This window comes from Salmo trutta, chromosome 3 (genome assembly GCF_901001165.1).
Source record: "Salmo trutta chromosome 3, fSalTru1.1, whole genome shotgun sequence".
In the NCBI taxonomy this organism is placed as follows: domain Eukaryota; kingdom Metazoa; phylum Chordata; class Actinopteri; order Salmoniformes; family Salmonidae; genus Salmo; species Salmo trutta.
Window position 1 is genome coordinate 60,131,274 of NC_042959.1, and position 19,777 is coordinate 60,151,050.

Consider the following 19,777-nt stretch of genomic DNA (forward strand, 5'->3'; position numbering starts at 1 on the left):
AGCCCCATATACTACCCACCACTGCGACCTGTACGCTCTCGTTGGCTGGCCTTCGCTTCATACTCATCGCTAAACCCACTGGCTCCAGGTCATCTACAAGACCCTGCTAGGTAAAGTCCCGCCTTATCTCTGCTCGCTGGTCACCATAGCTGCACCCACCCATAGCACACGTTCCAGCAGGTATATCTCACTTGTCACCCCCAAAGCCAATTCCTCTTTTGGCCACCTCTCCTTCCAGTTCTCTGCTGCCAATGACTGGAACAAACTACAAAAATCTCTGCAACTGGAAACACTTATCTGCCTCACTAGCTTTAAGCACCAGCTGTCAGAGCAGCTCACAGATCACTGCACCTGTACATAGCCCATCTATAAATAGCCCAAACAACTACCTCTTCCCCTACTGTATTTATTTATTTATTTTGCTCCTTTGCACCCCAGTATTTCTACTTTGCACACTCATCTACTGTCAAATCTACCATTCCAGTGTTTTAATTGCTATATTGTATTTACTTCGCCACCATGGTCTATTTATTGCCTTTACCTCCCTTATCTCACCTCATTTGCCCACATTGTATATAGACTTATTTTTCTACTGTATTATTGACTGTATGTATGTTTGTTTTACTCCATGTGTAATTCTGTGTTGTTATATGTGTCGAACTGCTTTGCTTTATCTTGGCCAGGTTGCAGTTGTAAATGAGAACATGTTCTCAACTCGCCTACCTGGTTAAATAAAGGTGAAATAAAAAGAAAAGAAAAAAAGAAAAAAGAAACAAATATTATGGCAAGAACAGCTCAAATTAGCAAAGAGAAACAACAGTCCATTACTTTAAGACATGAAAGTCAGTCAATGCGGAACATTTCAAGTACTTTGAAAGTTTCTTCAAGTGCAGTTGCAAAAACCATCAAGCGCTATGATGAAACTGGCTCTCATGAGGAAAGGAAGGAAAGGAAGACCCAGAGTTACCTCTGCTGCAGAGGATACGTTCATTAGAGTTAACAGCACTTCAGATTGCAGCCCTAATACATGCTTCACAGAGTTCAAGTTAAAGACACATCCCAACATCAACTGTTCAGAGGAGACATGAATCAGGCCTTCATGGTCAAATTGTTGCAAAGAAACCACTACTAAAGGACACCAATAATAAGAAGAGACTTGCTTGGGCCAAAAAACACGAGCAATGGACATTAGACCGGTGGAAATCTGTCCTTTGGTCTGATGAGTTCAAATTTGAGATTTTTGATTTCAACCGCCATGTCTTTGTGAAACGCATAGTAGGTGAACGGATGATCTCCGCATGTGTGGTTGCCACCGTGAAGCATGGAGGAGGAGGTGGGATGGTGTGGGGGTGCCTTGCTAGTGACACTGTCAGAGATTTATTTAGAATTCAAGGCACACTTAACCAGCATTAACTACCACAGCATTCTGCAGCGATACGTACGCCATCCCATCTGGTTTGCTCTTAGTGGGACTATTATTTGTTTTTCAACAGGACAATGACCCAAATCACACCTCCAGGCTGTGTAAGGGCTATTTAGCCAAAGAGAGTGATGGAGTGCTGCATCAGATGACCTGGCCTCCACAATCACCCAACCTCAACCCAATTGAGATGGTTTGGGATGAGTTGGACCGCAGAGTGAAGGGAAAGCAGCCAACAAGTGCTCAGCATATGTGGGATCTCCTTCAAGCATTCCTCATGAAGCTGGTTGAGAGAATGCCAAGAGTGTGCAAAGCTGTCATCAAGACAAAGAGTGGCTATTTTGAAGAATCTCACATTTTAAATATATTTTGATTTGTTTAACACTTTTTTGGTTACTACATGATTCTATATGTGTTATTTCATAGTTTCTATGTCTTCACTATCATTCTACAATGTAAAAACTTTTGACTGGTACTGTAAATATATATTTTTTTGCATGTTATTTTGGCATTAATACGTGTCACATATGAGTTTCAAACAATTAAAAAAATATATTTTGAGTTAATAAAGCCGCATACAAACATGGTCTCTTTTTTGCTTTCTTGGGTAAGGCAGCTCCAAAATGCAGGTAATTCAGCCTAGCTCAGTGCTTTCTGTGGTGGAGGGGCAGCTAGTGGAAAGTACAGAGCTTAGACGTTGATAATCTTCTCTAGTTTCTAGTTTTTTGGCTCAGTGTTCTGTCACTCATGGGGACACTACGTCACCGCAGAATCTAGAGGGAGAGCTAGGCAGTTCAAGCCCCCTTGGGTGCAGCCATAGATTTACATTAGAAGTGCCCATCCAAGAAGGCTCAAGGTCATTGGCCACAAATAAAATAATGTCAAATCACGTTATATCTACCGCAGCTTTGATTGGACTGATCATGTCAACATCATACTTTCAAAATCTTAGCTAGCAAGCTAGATAAGCAGTCATCATCATGAATCACGACGCCAATTTACTGGCAAATCCTTTTCAATACTTGTCATATGAAGAGAAATTATAGATAAAACGCAATGGTGCTCATCGCCATTGGACATAAACATTACATAAGTTGGAAATCCCAAATTGGTTTGCGAGTGGTTTGGAAGGAATCAGTGGCTAAATGCAAGCATCGCAAAGCAATCACTGTTTTGATTCCCCTGCCTGCTATTCAGTGGAGAGGGTGTGTGGTCCATGTCTGGGTTTTAGTGTCTCTTTTCCAAGCTTAAAAGGATAAACATTCTCACCCAACACCATGGGCCAGAAAAGGTTGAATAGATTGGCCATGCTGTCAATCTTGCATGACTTCTGGCGCTTTCAAAACAACTGGAAACTTGGAACTGGTAAATCTCAGACTTCAGTGAGTTCAAGACAATTGGGAATTTGGAAAAGAATTTGCTCCGACTGGGAAAATACGTTTTGAATGGTAATCCAACTCGGAATTTCAAGTCAGGAACTCGGGCCACATTCTAGAGCTCCGACCTAAAGATCAAGGAGGCCATGATTCAAACTTGTTTTTTTCAGAGTTCCCAGTTGTCTTGAAAGCACCATAAATCCAGAGAATGTCAGACTTTGATAACAAAGTTTCATGAAAGAATTTGCCCACAAGAAGGATCGCTGCCCCACCTTCCTGTTCAAGTGAGCACAGCACAACATGGTTAAGTCCTAAAATGTCTTGTATGGTGCTGCATAAATGATGTAATATGCCAGAGAGATATGTATACTGTAGCAAAGAAAGCAATATTAAGTGTATGTTTTGTATTAAGCTGTTAGAAGCCCACGTGCCTCACCCTAATAATGTGGTCCTTTTCCCCCTCATAACTTAGCATACTGTTCTGACTTGGTGGTGCATATGTAGCCTATAGACTGTTTTAGATCAATTGTATTTTACATTTTTTATTTAACCTTTATTTAACTAGGCAAGTCAGTTAAGAACAAATTCTTATTTACAATGATGGCCTACCAAAAGGTAAAAGGCCTCCTGCAGGGACGGGGGCTTTGGATTAAGAAGTAAAAAATAAATACAATATAAATATAGGACAAAACACACATCACAACAAGAGAGACAACACAACACTACATAAAGAGAGACCTAAGACAACAACATAGCAAGGCAGCAACACATGACAACACAGCATGGTAGAAACACAACATAACAACAACATGGTAGCAACACATGGTAGCAGCATAAAACATGGTACAAACATTATTGGGCACAGACAACAGCACAAAGGGCAAGAAGGTAGAGACAACAATACATCACACAAAGCATGGGAAACATGCTAGGAATGTGGAGGGGTTTGTCAAGGCCATGTTGTTTTAATGTACACATACATTCCTCCAGGGAAGGCAGGGTGTCCACTGTCCTGTCCAAATCTGAGCACCTACATGGTTCTGTCGTTTTTATGACTCAATGGGTTTCATTGTTCAATGAGAAATTCTTCAATACAATTAAACATGATTGTAAAGTATAGCCTGCTCCCAGATCTGTTGGTGTTCTTGCCAACTCCATTGTTGTCATTGTCATGTTTGGAGTTTGCATTACGGCACAAACAGACTGGCATGATGGCATTGTAAAGTATGCTATGTATTCCAAATCAATTATGACAGGCTGTCCTGTCTGGGCCGGCCCTGTACATGTGAAAGGGAAATCCTTTGAGGTGTTCTTATTCAATGTGTAACCCATATGAGACAACCAATGAGTCTATTACACAATTCCACTATAAACAGGTGCACAGCATGTCTGCCCAAGAACCTCTTTATAACTGTTCAATAAAACCAATAAAAGTGATGAGCCTCAGATGAAATGATATGTCCTTTAATCTGCCTTGGACCACTCCACACCTTAAAGTGTTTCATAATCACCTGATTTGACTTCTCCTGCTCAGTACTTTCACCTTTTAAAAACGTCTGGTCTAGGTGTTGTCTGCATTGCAAATGATGGAACTAAAGACAAGCTTTTCAGGAGATTTGCATGTCAAATAGGCTGTGCCTGTCCTTGTAGATTCAGACTGCACACGTGCAGAAGTCGCAACAACAAATCATCGACTAGCATTAGAATTAGATTCCATTTAGATAGCAGTTTTGCCACTAGCCTAACCAAGTGCACTCTCATATTTGAGGTTATGGCGGCGGATGAATGGCACAACACAATGGGCCTCAGAATCTCATCACGGTATCTCGATAAAATGCAAATTTGATCATTGTGTGCAGCTTATACCTGCCCAAATTTGTACACAGAGAGAAATACGCTTTTTGTGCATATGGAACATTTCTGGGATCTTTTATTTCAGCTCATTAAACATGGGACCAACACTTCACGTTACATTTTTATTTTTGTTCAGTGTAGCATTAGCGCAATGACTGGAATTCTATGGGTATCTGCTAGCATGCTTGTGAAACTACCTCCAACTTCCTTCATACCGGACACAGACATAAAAATGGTATCTACGAGTTCATCTGACTCAGCAGTAGATATAGGGCATCATTGTCTAAATTCCGAAGTATCCCTTTAACGACCAAACTTTCCATAGTAGCACTGCCATTAAGATGTTGAATGTCCATACAGGGCAGTAAATGTGTCATTATAAGGACTGGCAACCCCATCCAGACATCTGGTAGATTGGGGTGTGGTTACGAATGGGTGTGGTTACGAATAAGAAGGGGTGGAGAGGCTGATGAGGTTCACTACATGACCAAAAGTATGCTGTGTGTCAAAAATCTAATTCCAAAATCATGGGCATTAATATGGGGTTGGTCCCCCATTTGCTGCTATAACAGCCTCCACTCTTCTGGGAAGACATTCCACTAGACGTTGAAACATTTCTGCGGGGATTTGCTTCCCGTCAGCCACAAGAGCATTTGTGAGGTCGGGTGCTTGCTTCCTTTCAGCCACAATAGCATTAGTGAGGCCTAATTGCCCACTGATGTTGGGCAATTAGGCCTGGCTCGCAGTCGGCGTTCTAATTCATCCCAAAGGTGTTCGATGGGGTTGATGTCAGAACTCTGTGCAAGCCAATCAAGTTCTTCCACATCAATCTTGATGAACCATTTCTGTATGGACCTTGCTTTGTGCGTGGGGGCATTGTCATGCTGAAACAGGAAAGGGCCTTCCCCAAACTGTTGCCACAAAGTTGGAAGCACAGAAACGTCTAGAATGTCATTGTATGCTGTAGCATTAAGATTTCCCTTCACTAAAACTAAGGGGCCTAGCCCGAACCATGAAAAACAGCCCAGACCATTATTCCTCCTACACCAAACTTTACAGTTGTCACTAAGCATTCAGGTAGGTAGCGTTCGCCTGGCATCTGCCAAACCCAGATTCATCCTTCCGGGCTGCCAGATGGTAAAGAGTGATTCATCATGCCAGACAATGCGTTTCCACTTCTTTAGAGTCCAATGGCGGTGAGCTTTAAACCACTCCAGACGACGCTTGGCATTGAGTATGGTGATCTTAGGCTTGTTACGTCCTTAAAATGTTAAACATTTTACTTTAAAATAAAACATTTATTAGGAAATGTATCAGATTGAGCATAATTATCTTGGTTTATGAAATATATACAAAGCGCAAACGTACTCACAGATATTACAGTAGTTTAAAACAAAGGCTCTTTAAATCAGATTTCACAAAAATACAAAGACAATGTGCAGAAAGTTAAGAAGCTCCACACTCAGTGCCACGTCTCCAACAGCAAACTAAATATTACAGACTTCCTCAAACTTCTTAATCGTGTGACAAACATAACATTCTCAAACTGTAAATAATTTTCAATCAGAACCTAAAATGAATGAATAAAAACTGCATTTAATAATTATAGGCAAAGGTTTTGATTTAGATGAATCATGATGATAGACCGGTCTTGATATATAGGTGTGTGTGTGTGTGTGTCTGCTCTCTAAGCTAAAACAGTCAGCAGGACAGGATGATAGTCGGCCAAGAGGATGGAGTAGAGCAGGGCCATCTGAACAACTCTTCTCTTCACTCTCACACAGGTTTCTGCTTTACTCATTTTCAAACTTGCTGTATGGGTGGTCAGAGTCAGGGACAAGACCTGTAAAAACAAATACAGAGAGAGAGAGAGAGAGAGAGAGAAATAAAAAGGAAAGATGGGGAACATTGAAAAACAGTTATTAGAAGCTGCTGCGTTATGACTGGGCTGTGTAGGGGTTGTACAGAGGCTGTCTAGAGCATAGAGATCCTATTAAATTACTAGAGACATTAACCCTCAAAGTTCCAGAATGTGGTCAAAATGACAACCATATATTGGTCAGGGAAAAATCCAAACAAGTCTAATTGGAATGAATGGCAGTAGAGGCATAATCCTGATATGTGATATCAGAAATTGTGTTATAGAATTGTCTCCTTAAAATAGTCAATTATAAAGACAGTTTATATTGGGATTCATACAAATGTTATGTTTAAATAGACTCTAAAATATATGCAAACAGACCATAAATGTCAAATGTTTTGTTATCTTAGAAAACTATGATATTTGTATTTATCTAGGCAAGTCAGTTAAGAACAAATTCTTATTTACAATGACGGCCTACCCCGGCCAAACCTGGGCGACGCTGGTTTGGGGGACCATATGGGACTCCCAATCACGGCCGGATGTGATACAGCCTGGATTCGAACCAGGGACTGTAGTGATGCCTCTTGGACTGAGATGCAGTGCCTTAAACCGCTGCGCCACTCGGGAGCCCTAATGATACAATCAGTACTTGTTGCATTTACAACTTGTCTAAGTCCTATCATCAACTGATTTCAGAAAGTGCATGGCTGTGGATTGACTGCATTGTTTGAATGGAATGTTGGCAAATTGGTAGTTAAGTTAAAACCCTAATGGAATCATTCCTCTAAAACGGCCTGGCTAGCCAGCTAACTAACATACATACAGTGCAGATCAATTCTTCAAATTCATTATTTTACACAATATCTTATCACAGCACTGGCAAACCATGGTGACCAACTCCCTGACAAAATGGCTAACATTCTTCCCATCATAAGAAGGTTCATGTCCATCATAGTATTCTATAGTGGGATCCAAAATTACTGGCACCCCTGACTGACAATGCACAAACAATACTTACAAAAATAAACAATAAAATTATAGAGAAACTCAAAATACCAACATATGAGAAATACTGTACTTCATTAATGTTTCAATGGAACTCAGTGCAACCACCTCTGGCAGGGATAACAGCATGGTCTTTCCTGTAATGTTTGACAAGGTTAAGGAACACATTTGGAGGGATTTTGGACCATTCCTCTATGCAGATCCTTTCAAGATCCTTCACATTCTTTGGTTGGCGCTTATCAACTGCCCTCTTCAACTCAGCCCACAGGTTTTCGATTGGATTGAGGTCCGGCGACTGAGATAGCCATGGCAGAACATTGATTGTGTTGTCACAGAAGCATTTGTGTGTGGATCTTGAGGTCTGTTTTGGGTCATTGTCCTGTTGGAAAGTCCACAGACAGCCAAGTCCCAGCCTTCTGGCAGAGGCAACCAGATTGTCAGCCAAAATTGCCAGGTACTTGGTGGAATTCATTATGCCATCAATCTTAACCAGTGCCTCTGGACCTCAGCCCCAAAACATCACTGACCCCCCTCCATATTTCACCGTAGGTATGAGGTGCCTCTCCTTGTATGCATCTCTGTTTCGACACCAAACATGCTGATGCTGTATCTGACCAAAACGTTCAATTTTGGTCTCATCTGACCAGAGCACCTTCTTCCAGTCATAATTTAAATGGCGTTTGGCAAACTCCAAGCGCTTGTGTCTGTGTCTTGGGGTCAGAAAGGGCTTTCTTCTGACAACCCTTCCAAAGAGCCTGTGGTTGTGGAGGTGGCGTCTGATGGTGCTTTTTGAAACCTGGTGACCCCAAGACGCCACCAAGGCCTGCAATTCTTTCACAGTGATTCTTGGGGATTGTGTTGCTTCTCTCACCATCCTCCTCCCTATCCTGGGGGGCAAATGCATTTGCATCCTCTACCCATGAGGTTTTCAACTGTTCCATATCTTTATATTTTTTCAATAATTGCCCTGACAGCGCTCAGTGGTATAGTCAATCGTTTGTGGATCTTCTTGTTGCCATTACCAGATTTATGAAGGTCTACGACCATCTGTCCCTTTTGAACTGCCAGTTCTTTTCTTTATGGTGTTGGATGACAAAGGGATATTGCATGCGTGTTACCTAATTTTTATACCCTAGTGAAAAAGGAAGTGATGTAATGACTCAATAGTTCCTTAACACTTAGATAAACTTAAATAAGTGGAATTTAATTCCTGGTTTAAATTTGGTAGATGTTATTTACAATAATATTAATTGTGAAACCTTGAGTTGGAGGACATTGATATTTAAACATTCCATTTAAACATTAATAAAGTACAGTATTTTTCACATGTTTGTATTTTGAGTTTCTCCATAATTATAGTGTTTATATATTTTTAAGTATTGTTTGTGCATTGCCAGTCAGGGGTGCCAGTAATTTTGGAGCCCACTGTATATAGTTACATTTTCTAGGGGTGGTACAGAGGCTGCCGAGTGGGGTGGTACAGCGGCTGCCGAGTGGGGTGGTACAGCGGCTGCCGAGTGGGGTGGTACGGAGGCTGCCGAGTGGGGTGGTACAGAGGCTGCCGAGTGGGGTGGTACAGAGGCTGCCGAGTGGGGTGGTACAGAGGCTGCCGAGTGGGGTGGTACAGAGGCTGCCGAGTGGGGTGGTACAGAGGCTGCCGAGTGGGGTGGTACAGAGGCTGCCGAGTGGGGTGGTACAGAGGCTGCCGAGTGGGGTGGTACAGAGGCTGCCGAGTGGGTGGTACAGAGGCTGCCGAGTGGGGTGGTACAGAGGCTGCCGAGTGGGGTGGTACAGAGGCTGCCGAGTGGGGTGGTACAGAGGCTGCCGAGTGGGGTGGTACAGAGGCTGCCAGAGTGGGGTGGTACAGAGGCTGCCGAGTGGGGTGGTACAGAGGCTGCCGAGTGGGGTGGTACAGAGGCTGTCGAGATGATGGGAATGTGGTGCAGGTCACTAGGTGTTGTTTGATCTCTGAGGATTTACTGGGTGAAAGGCGCACACACACACACAGACACACACAGCTTGTTTGAGTAGCAGACAAATGCCAAGCGGTCCCTAATGAACATCGACTTCAGTAAGCAGGGGGCATGTGAAGGAGACCACCATCCATCACTCTGTCATGTTGTCCATAAAGAAATTCACAATTGATGTGGAACTGCAAGCAATACCAGAGACATTAACACATACCTCGAGACCGTGAAGGCAATGTATGGAAAGATCTCAAACTTGACAACACATCAGTAACAGAGAAATATTCACTAGGAATAGTCACTTTTCAGAGAGCTTTAGAGTTATGCTACCCCCCTCTCACACTTAACCAGAAGCAGATGTCTTCATATACACCACCCCTCTCTTCAGTCCCAGGGTCAGAGGCCTAGCATAGAGCAGAGGTTATAGTATCAGACCCCAGAGACACTCTGCCCTGCTTGTCTCATAACTCCCATAACTCATATAGACTGACTAAGGACTGAAAAATGCCGGTGAATTTCCCAAAAATCCTAGGTTTTCCAAAAACCTCAGTTGGATAATTCCTGGAATAAGGAGGGAATAAGCAGGAAGTCCGGACATCCCACCCGCATTTCGGTCAACCCTGGGACTGACTGCAGTGCTCATATCTCCCATCATTCCTATTCACCCCAGGGAGCCCTCTGCCCTACAGACTGCTGCTCATTCCTAGTCACCTCACCTCTCTGCTCCCCCCACTCTCCTACACTGTTCGGCATACTGAATACACCAGCTAACCGAGCCTTACGGGTTGTTACAGTATTCAGAATCAAGATATTACCTGTGTTTCTGTATCAATGTTTCAACATAGGGAACTGTGTGTGTTGTGCTGACCTGTACTAACATGCAGATGTTAATGAGATGCCCAGTATCTGACATCCAAAGTGTGATGCATCGTGTTAGAATTGATTTCGAGGGACTTGAGGTAGAGTAACCAATATGTGGGCTGCGTGGGCTTGCTTTGGGACACGTTCACTACGCTGAATAATGCATTAATGTGACCGAGGATGGAAATTCAATAAGCAACACCCTAGAAAATATGGAAATGGACGGCCCTATGGATAGAGGACAATGAATGCTGAATGCTCATCCCATCACACCCATGTAAAGTACATCAGGCCACAGAACAGTAAGAGGCTTGTAAATGTACAGTCTCAGAAGACTTTCATATCAGGTGAAGTAGAGCAAGGTCATTGGGTCAGATTATATAAGGAAGTGTATCTTGGGTCTAATTGCATAAGAGGTTAGAGGGAGTCCTTGGTTCATATTAGATACAAGATAAGTTGCTGGTAAAAAGTTGAGACATACCATTGTATACATTTATGTAGTTCTGTCCTTGAGCTGTTCTGTGTCACGTTTCATGTTGTGTGTGGACCCCAGGAAGAGTAGCTGATGCTATGGCAACAGTTAATGTGGATCCTAATATAATAGCTAAAATAATGACATTTAACTTCTATACAAGTAGAGAGGGAGATACGTACCATACTTCTTGCGGATGTCATCATGCCTCACCTTCCTCTCCACCTTCCTGTCAGAGTAGAGGACAATGCTAGTCATGCTCTATCACACAGTAACAAGACAATAAGCAACACTGGAACATGTAATAACCCGCTAACAGAAGAACACAGCGCAGGATAATGAACAGTAGGAAATGAAGGATTTATAAAGTCTTCTCAGTCAGTACTTCTGGGTAATGTAGGATTTATAAAGTCTTCTCAGTCAGTAATTCTGGGTAATGAAGGAGATTGTGAATACAAGCCTCATACTTTATAAACCACCAGTCAGTGAGCACTGTTACATGCACACAATTACTCGATTATTGTGGATAGTCAGATTAATATAATAGTTTGTTTAAAACGTTGACATGTTTTGCAAGAAGAACGATTTCCCAAATAATCCTGTTTACATGGACATGTCTGAACGGGACTTTGATAAATGCAGAAAATCGCCAATCAAAATTAAAATTCTACCACAGCGATCATGTTATTTTTTCGAAGCCTATTTGATTCTGAGTTAGGACGTATAAAGTTTGTGTGTGAAAATGAATTCTAAGATGCATACTTTCAGTTTTTCCAAACTCACTTCACTCGGCATAAGAGGGAGGCTGTGCTACCGGTGCTGGCAAATGTGCAGATCAGTTACACTGCTGGAACACGGATTAAACTGTTTACATGTCCTAATAATTCCAGAGATTGCTCAGAAAACCAGGATTTATAATCTGCGCATGCTTACATCGATTTAGACCGTACGCTGATTAAGCTAAGCAGACTAAGGTGTTTACATGACTATTGCCATACTTGGCCTACTGCCATAATCACTTTAATATCCAATTATTATTGTGCATGTAAACGTACTCGGTCAGTGGGTGTTTCTGCTAAACTTGTTACATGTTGTTTCACACTGCCGCTTTTAGCACCTCATCTTTCTCACCAGTGACACTTCACAGTCCCTGCACCATACACCCCAGCCTCCTCAGAGGAGCCCCGCTTAATGGAAGAACTTTGCCCAGGCTGCAAATACCTTATCAAGTCAACTAACGGACTGCAGTTGCAGAGATATCAAATATGGCTGTCAAAAGCAATCAATAACAAAAGTAGCATCTATATCTGTCCTCTACAAACACAAAGTTGACTCCAGCCTCCATCTTGCTGAACGAAGCTGCCATGCCTTAAAGTGGCAGCATTAAGCCTTTAGACATCTGACATAATTTAAGGCAGCTTTAGTGTCATTGTTTACCTCCCCATGGCCCCTGATTGAGGCTCGTAAACAACAAGACGCTGTGTTTTACACCGGCATGGCCAGCAGTAGGTGAAATACGAGCACAGGGCAGGCTGAGGAGCCTGCCACCCAGCCATCACTCTAACTTTATGGGGGACACAAAGGAGGCAGGGAGGGGAGGTGGTTGTGATTGTTTTGTTGGCCCCTCCAGGGACGTAAATTCACTGGGTCCCCAGTGGCAGTCCCACACAAAGAACAGACAGTGTAAATCAGTCTGGGCTCTTTAATGCAAGGTAGTGATCTGGGGAGCAGCAATCAGAGGAGGCAGGCAGGCTGACAACACAGGGAGCAGAGAGGAGCAGAGGCTGTCCTGACCACCATCTGTCTCCCCCCCTCCCTCTCAGCCGACTGACTCCAACATAACCATGCACGAAGGCAACAAGTGGGAGGGGAGGAGGGAGGGTGAGCAACCGGAAGAAAATGAAAAAGAGCGAGAGGGATGAATACAATCTCAAAGACTCAAGTGCACTCTTTCTAAACTCGCTCTCTACCGCTGTCTTAGACCTCTCTAAACCCCTTGGTTTGGTAGGGAGTCAGGACAAACTTAACCTAAACCCTGTGTTATTTCAATGGGACATTCTCCAACATAGAGATACAGTAAGAGTCAGTGGAGTTTGGATGGTGGGGATGTGATGTGGTAACTTATGTCTGTTTAGTTGTTCTGTAGAACGATCCCCATCTGTGGCTCAGATGACAGAGGGCCCAGAGCTCTTAGCTGTGTCCTAACCTCTCCATCTGCAGACTCTGGGGACGTGCTGTAATCTCTCTAGAGGCTCCCTCCTCTCCCATGGTGCATAAAACAGGCCTGGGTCCTCTCTGTTCCCACCAGAACAGCAACACTGTCTATGTAGGTCAGTACACTAACACAGACTATAGTGGTTTGATCCACATCAGGAACTGACTGAGTGAGTCTACTCTACATTCCCTGGCTTGATAGAAGAAAGGTTCAGAGGCTGATTTAATTCAGAAACACACAGTGAGCCAAGACTCCCCAGTACACCAGATGACAAACTTACTGTTACCGACAGTCTTTCTGCATGACTGACTGCTCACCACGTTAAACAACACATCGGGATATCCTCGGTGGACGACAGGCGGGAAACAATTGAAAGAAAGGCTGAAACATTTATGTAAGGGGGGTTCCAGACCAGCTTTAGTACACCGTGATTCAGTGTAGGAGGAAGTGTGGCTCAGAATCCCATTACTACCACTACACTACAAGATGTAGTAGCATGTTCTATACCCACCACACACTTATGACCTCATTATCAGCTGCTTAGGACTAAGAGCTGGAGTCAGTGATTACAATCCTCTCGGTTGGTGTTTGGACACACACACATACACTTCTCCTGGGGACGGTTCTGCTTGAAGGGGAACAGCTCACCAACTGTTCAAATCCCCAACCCTGACAGAGAAAGTCTCTATAGATCTCCAGCAGCAGAGTAGAGAAAACTGAATCTGACCAGGTAGCTGTGGGAAGTGCTTTCCATCATTGAAACGGATACAAGCACCCCCCCAAAAATCTAAGCAACTAACAGTGTGGGCTCACACAAATCATTGTGTTGATAAAATGGGGCCTCTTTTAGTAGTGGTTTGAAAGCCAGTGTGAAGCAGAGGGTGCGATAACTAATGAATCCTTACCGTTCATCAGCACGCTGTCTGATCTCCTCTCTCCTCCTGACAAACCTCTCCTCATCTCTGTCTGGCCTGGTGAGACACAGACACAGGCAGCGTTACAATCACCTTGAAACATCACGTTTACAGACAGAGACACAGCAGCACAGATTGGTCTGAGAACACACTTTCCTTGTACAGTATATGATATACTTTGTCTCCGAGTGGAAATGAGACTTGGATAGTATTTCTTGTCAACAATAACACTGCAAGATCTGTTGTATAGAACAGCTGTTGCTCTTCACTTTGCATACATGCTACCAACAAGAAGTAATCCTGTATGCTGTTAATCTGCTGTTGTGGAAGCTTGGAAAGGGGAGAGGTTCTGACAGGTGAGAGGTTCTGCTGGGGAAACGAGAGGTGTCATCTTTGTTAATTGGATGTAATCTTAAAATGGAACAAATAATTTTGCCAATATATGCAGAGGCATTCCAATGATTGGGAGGTGAGAAATATGAACTGTGTGAGCGTGTCTGTGGAATTTCATTTGGGACAGACATGTTGCTTCATCTTCACGGCCTTCATGTTTAGTTAGGATAGATGATTGAGATGCACAGAGCGGGTGCAGTTAAAATGGCTGCCAATCAGAGTGTCAGGCCAGCAAGCACTTGATCGACATGCCGTTTTAAAACATTCCGCTATGTAGTGACAGTTTCTTATTCCTCCCTCCTAGAATCGCATAACAAGCAGGACAGGATCACCATCCAGGACTGCACCTACCTGTTTTAATAAAAGGGTATAACCACTGTACATGGATGGTGCACGTGAAGAGATTTGCATTTTGAATAATTTCATGTTGGATGTAACAAAGAATATGAGTAATATCAGCACATTTATGAGGAGTCTGATATGGTTAGAGTGGAGGTTTTCCTAGGATAATGATCAAGACTGACTGATAAAGCCCTTGCCATTCTTTGCAAGTATCCCTTAATATTAGGTGAGACAGGGCAATTCTGTGACATCACTTCCTGTATTACCCTGATTGACGTTTCTTGCAGCAACAGCAGCAGCAGCAACAGACTGCAATGCTGATGATGATGGTCCCGCCTAACACTGCCATGGCAATGATCAGAGCCTCGAAGTTCACTGGAACAGAGAACAGGTCAAAGGTCAAGATACGAACAAATAACAACATGCTTCAAGTTTATTCGATTTTTAAGTGAATTTCACACACATTCACAACACTATCCTTTATCAAGGATGAAGAGAACAATTAATTATTCATGTGATGCAGCATTTATTCTATCATAATGTAGGTATATGACTAATAAACGCATGAGGAATCAAACAGATTCAAATGAGGGGTGCACAGACTGCACTGATGTTGATTGGTAGAGAAAGTCAGATATGCAGTATTATTTAATTAGCCTGAGCAGTACCAGCCTGTGATTGAGTGATATGAAAAGCTCAGCTTGGGACTCAGACCACTATTCCACAATGCACCTTTCTTAGACATTACTGCCACCTGCTGGTGTGTTTTTGAAATTACAAGTGGGGTTTTATGTCAAGATTTTTGTACTTCCTCGATTTAGTTTGGACAAAATAAATGTTGGTCAAGAATTGTTGCATAATATTCTTCTTACCTTTGGTTTTTGAATGCACGAGTCACAAGTCGAGAAGGATTTAAACTGATTAGTAACTAGTTTGGACAAAGATTGTTGTTTCCAGATTCTCATGTCATAAAACATTGTATTCTTAATTAAATCTGCCAATATGTGTGTCAGAGATTTTTTTGCAAAACAAAATGATAGATCTCTTCTTTACTTATTAAAATGATCATAACAACACTGTGGAATGTGTGTTATTCCTTATTATCCATCCCTGGTATCTAACCCCATGGTTGTGCTCAGAAACCAGCCAGACACCACATGCATCTGTCATCTGTGGCCCAGAGGCCTGTGATCAGAGCCCCTGCAAGCTTCAGCAGGCAGCCCCAGTGTGTGAGTGTGGATCAGTCAGTGGGGGGGGTGCTCTTTAATCAACACAGAACAGCCAGAGGGGGCAGGCTGGCTGACATCTACTAGGCCTGAGTGAGCCACGGCCTGTTCACCGCGCTACCATCTAGAAGGCGGAGACAATACAGGTGCATCAAACCTGGGACCACGACACAGCCATTAAACTCGAACTGTTTTAAAGTCCCTGAGCAGTTTCCTTCCTCTCTGGCAACTGAGTTAAAAAGAATGCCTGTATCTTTGTAGTGATTGGGTATATTGATACACCACCCAAAGTGTAATTAATAACTTCAACGGGATATTAAATGTCTGCTTTTTTATTTTTTACCCGTCTACCAATAGGTGCCCTTCTTTGTGAGGCACTGGAAAACCTCCCTGGTTTTTGTGGTTGAATCTGTGTTTGAAATTCACTGCTCGACTGAGAGACCATACAGACAATTGTTTGTGTGGGGTACAGAGATGAGGTGGTCATTCAAAAGACATGCTAAACACTACAAATACACTTTGACATTATGGAGTATTGTGTGTAGGCCAATGACGAAATCTCCGCCTTTAACAAACACAACCAAAAGTAGAAAAAGTCAAGTGGCGTGAATACTTTCTCAGTGGCCGTTATTAGGAACACCACTCAGTTCACGAAAATGATAAGATCCTACAGACAGTGAGTTACGTGGCATTGGCTTACTATATAATGCAGGCAGACGCATTCCATTACTGTTTGAACGTTAGAATGGGAAAAACGAGTGACCTAAGCGACTTTGAGCTTGGTATGATCGGCGGTGCCAAGTGCGCCCTTTTCCAGTATCTCAGAAACTGGCCAGCCTCCTGGACTTTACAGGCACAGTAGTGTCTAGGAATGGTGCGACAAACAAAAAACATCCAGTCAGCGATAGTCCTGTGGGTGAAAACAGCTTGTTGATGAGCGAGGTCAAAGGAGAATGGCAAGAATTGTGCAAGCTAACAGGCGGGCCACAAACAGGCAAATAACGGCACAGTTCAAAAGTGGTGTGCAGAACTCTTTGGTCCTTGTCACGGATTGGCTATTGCAGGAGACAACCACACCTGGTTCCACTGCTATCAGCTAAAAACAAGAAGAAGCGACTCCAGTGGGAACACGAGCAGTACATGACCTCATCCTGCCTGGTGTCAACGGTATAGGCTGCTGGTGGTGTAATGGTGTGGGGAAGGTTTTTCTGGCACACGTTAGGTCCTGTGATACCAATTGAGCAACGTTTTAACACCACACCTTGTAGAATCCATGCCCTGAAGAATTTAGGCTCCACCAACCACAATCTGATGTACTATTCTGTATTAATCTGACTGTTGCTATATTGACCTTAACAGACACCCAACTAAGCATGTGGTCCGCCATGGGCTGATGTGGGTACAGGGCAGGCTTTTGTTCTAGCAAAGTAGTAACACACTTGATTACACTAATTCATGTCTAAATCGAACACTACAATAAGTTGATTAGAATTAAAGCCTGCACCCACATCAGGAGGTCTAATGGGAGGTCACATCAAGTAAAACTTCATTTCACTCACCCCAACACACTCCCCATCGTGCCTGTGACAGTTTGCACACTGCAGGTGGAGGCAGAATGTAGCTCACTGGGTAGTCTGTGCACGTGTCGTTGGTCATGCACCACAGGCACTGAGGAAAGACACTCATTAGCCTACTACTTCAATTCTCAAAGAGTTGATATGTGCAGGATCAACTATTCCCAGCCTTCACCCATGTCCTTGACTGTGTCCATCAATTGATGTTTTTCTATTAGTGATGGGGGGTGGGGAATTGATAATTGCATAGAGTTATTCTTTTTGACGATATATCATATTGCATCTTTTTGACAATATCACTTTTGTGCTAGTTGGCTGTACCTATACCAAAACTCCAGTATCTTTCCTTCAAAGATTGTTTTCCATATTTTTAAATTGGTAGCCAATTTGTTTACAGTACTTTTATTTCCATGACTGCTCAAAACTTGTTTCTCATGATTCTCGTCCCTCTGCAGCAGACATATGGTGCGCAATATGTTTGGAACATCGAATCATAATATATCGTATCGGCATCTAAGTATCGTGATAATATCGTGTAGTTCCCTGCTCTAATTTATATTGAGTAACTTAAAATGGATTCAGACAGATTACTTGCAATGATGTGACCCTTGTACAAAATGGTACAAATTGACAAAAAAAAGTATATATTATTGAACATAGCCCGAGTGATAACCTTAATTTAGTAGCGAAGGCTATACAGACTATAATGCTTTACAAATAGGAAGTGTTACATAATATTCTGCTTACCTTTGGGTTTTGAATGCACGAGTCACAAGTTGAGAAGGCTTTGCAAGCTGAAATGAAAGGAAATGTGTGTTCTTATTTGAATTCAGTAAGTCTTAGCTGTGCTCTGCTAAAAACTAGGCTAAATCGCCATACTGTCTACAATTGTGCATGTCACATCAACTCAAAGTTGATGATTTTTGCTAAACTAGCAAGCTAACGTTAGCTGATGACGCATTTCAGTTATAGTTAGCTAACTAGCCATCGAGACCTTGGAAGCGACATAATGCAAACACATAAATGTAACGAGCAATGACAATACTGAATGCTGTTGATACATTACGTAACCAAAAATGTAGGAATAGTATCTTACAATTCAATGGCGTTGGCGTAGTACTAGTGTGACATTCTGCTCGGCTAACGAGGACATAGGTTACAGCCACAACAACAAGCAATGAGCTCATTATTCCTCTCTCTGTTTTATTCATGTTATGATGCTATTTTGAATTACTCTATCTAGCTACACCTTTCACTTTCTAAAGCAAGCAAAAACGTAACTCCTGAAGTTGCCAAGAGCGTTCTAGCTAATAATCTAAACAAACGACGGAGTTACTTCCTGGTTCTTTTCTAGGTTGAAGATACTTTCCATAAAAGGACGAAAAAGCACATACTGACACCTAGTGCAGGGCGCAGTACAAGCGAGAGTGCTCACATTATCCACCAGGTTGCAGTACAACACCATCAATCTGGTACCTGCAGAGGAAAAAAATACGAATTGCCATTGTCATAAATTATCAGGGTAACTATCAAACCAGTTTCCCATTGAGATCTCACGAGGGTGAGATCTCATTTCCGTCGTCAGATGTAATATGCCAATAAAGCCTTTTGGGTGTAATTTAATTGAGCGAGATGAAGGTCATATGTATCTAATTCGAGTCTAATCTGGGTGACTCCCACTTTGCATCTGGCCACTGACGCATTCACCACAGCGGTGAATTGACAGGTTAACTGTCGATCCCAACTCATGGTGGTAATGATGCAAGGCTCTCCTTGAAGCTCCCACCTGGCTATCTAGAGCAAGGGTTCTGGGGTTATATGTGCTACAGTAAAGAGAACAAAACTACCACCTGCCACATTCATCTGTGCTACAGTAGAGATAACAAAACGAGCACCTGCCACATTCATTATTTCTACAAGGTCGATGCCCTAACAACAATGGCAAAAGATAATTGCTTTAATATGTAGAGCCAAAAAGCTTTAGATCATTTAAACCAGGGCTAATTCTAGAGTGAATTGGTGTCTAATAGCTATCAATTGCCTTGTAATAACATGTTTTGAATGAATAAACTCTCCAATGCCTATAAATAATTATGGATTTGATTATAATATCTTTGAGTGAAATACATCGCTGATCAATATACAGTAAAGTCAATAATTATTGGCACCCTTGATAAAGATCAGCCAAAAATTGTATATAAAATAAATAAATAATACAAATACTGAGCTATACAGAATGCAATTTTTAAAAATATATTATTTCATACTAATACAATTGCTCATGGAAAAACGTT

General features: G+C 42.5%; 1 protein-coding gene across 1 annotated transcript; it reads right to left on the minus strand.

The window, feature by feature from the left end:
* Window positions 1-5,927: 5,927 nt before the first annotated feature.
* On the minus strand, window positions 5,928-18,851 carry LOC115181889 (pituitary tumor-transforming gene 1 protein-interacting protein). The gene is made up of 7 exons (XM_029743580.1): window positions 18,580-18,851; window positions 18,231-18,277; window positions 17,469-17,577; window positions 14,950-15,058; window positions 13,940-14,005; window positions 11,002-11,048; window positions 5,928-6,493 (listed from the first exon to the last, which is right to left on the minus strand). Exons 1-7 carry the CDS (start codon window positions 18,692-18,694, stop codon window positions 6,444-6,446), a joined length of 543 nt encoding a protein of 180 aa, XP_029599440.1. The 5' UTR covers window positions 18,695-18,851; the 3' UTR covers window positions 5,928-6,443.
* Window positions 18,852-19,777: the final 926 nt, after the last annotated feature.

Coding starts and splice junctions, on each gene's coding strand:
- LOC115181889 (XM_029743580.1), bottom strand. CDS start 18,694: ATGAATAAAACAGAGAGAGGAATAATGAGCTCATTGCTTGTTGTTGTG. Junction 17,578..18,230: donor CGTGCATTCAAAACCCAAAG/GTAAGCAGAATA, acceptor GTCTTTCCTCAG/TGCCTGTGGTGCATGACCAA. Junction 6,494..11,001: donor TGACATCCGCAAGAAGTATG/GTACGTATCTCC, acceptor TTGTTTTTACAG/GTCTTGTCCCTGACTCTGAC.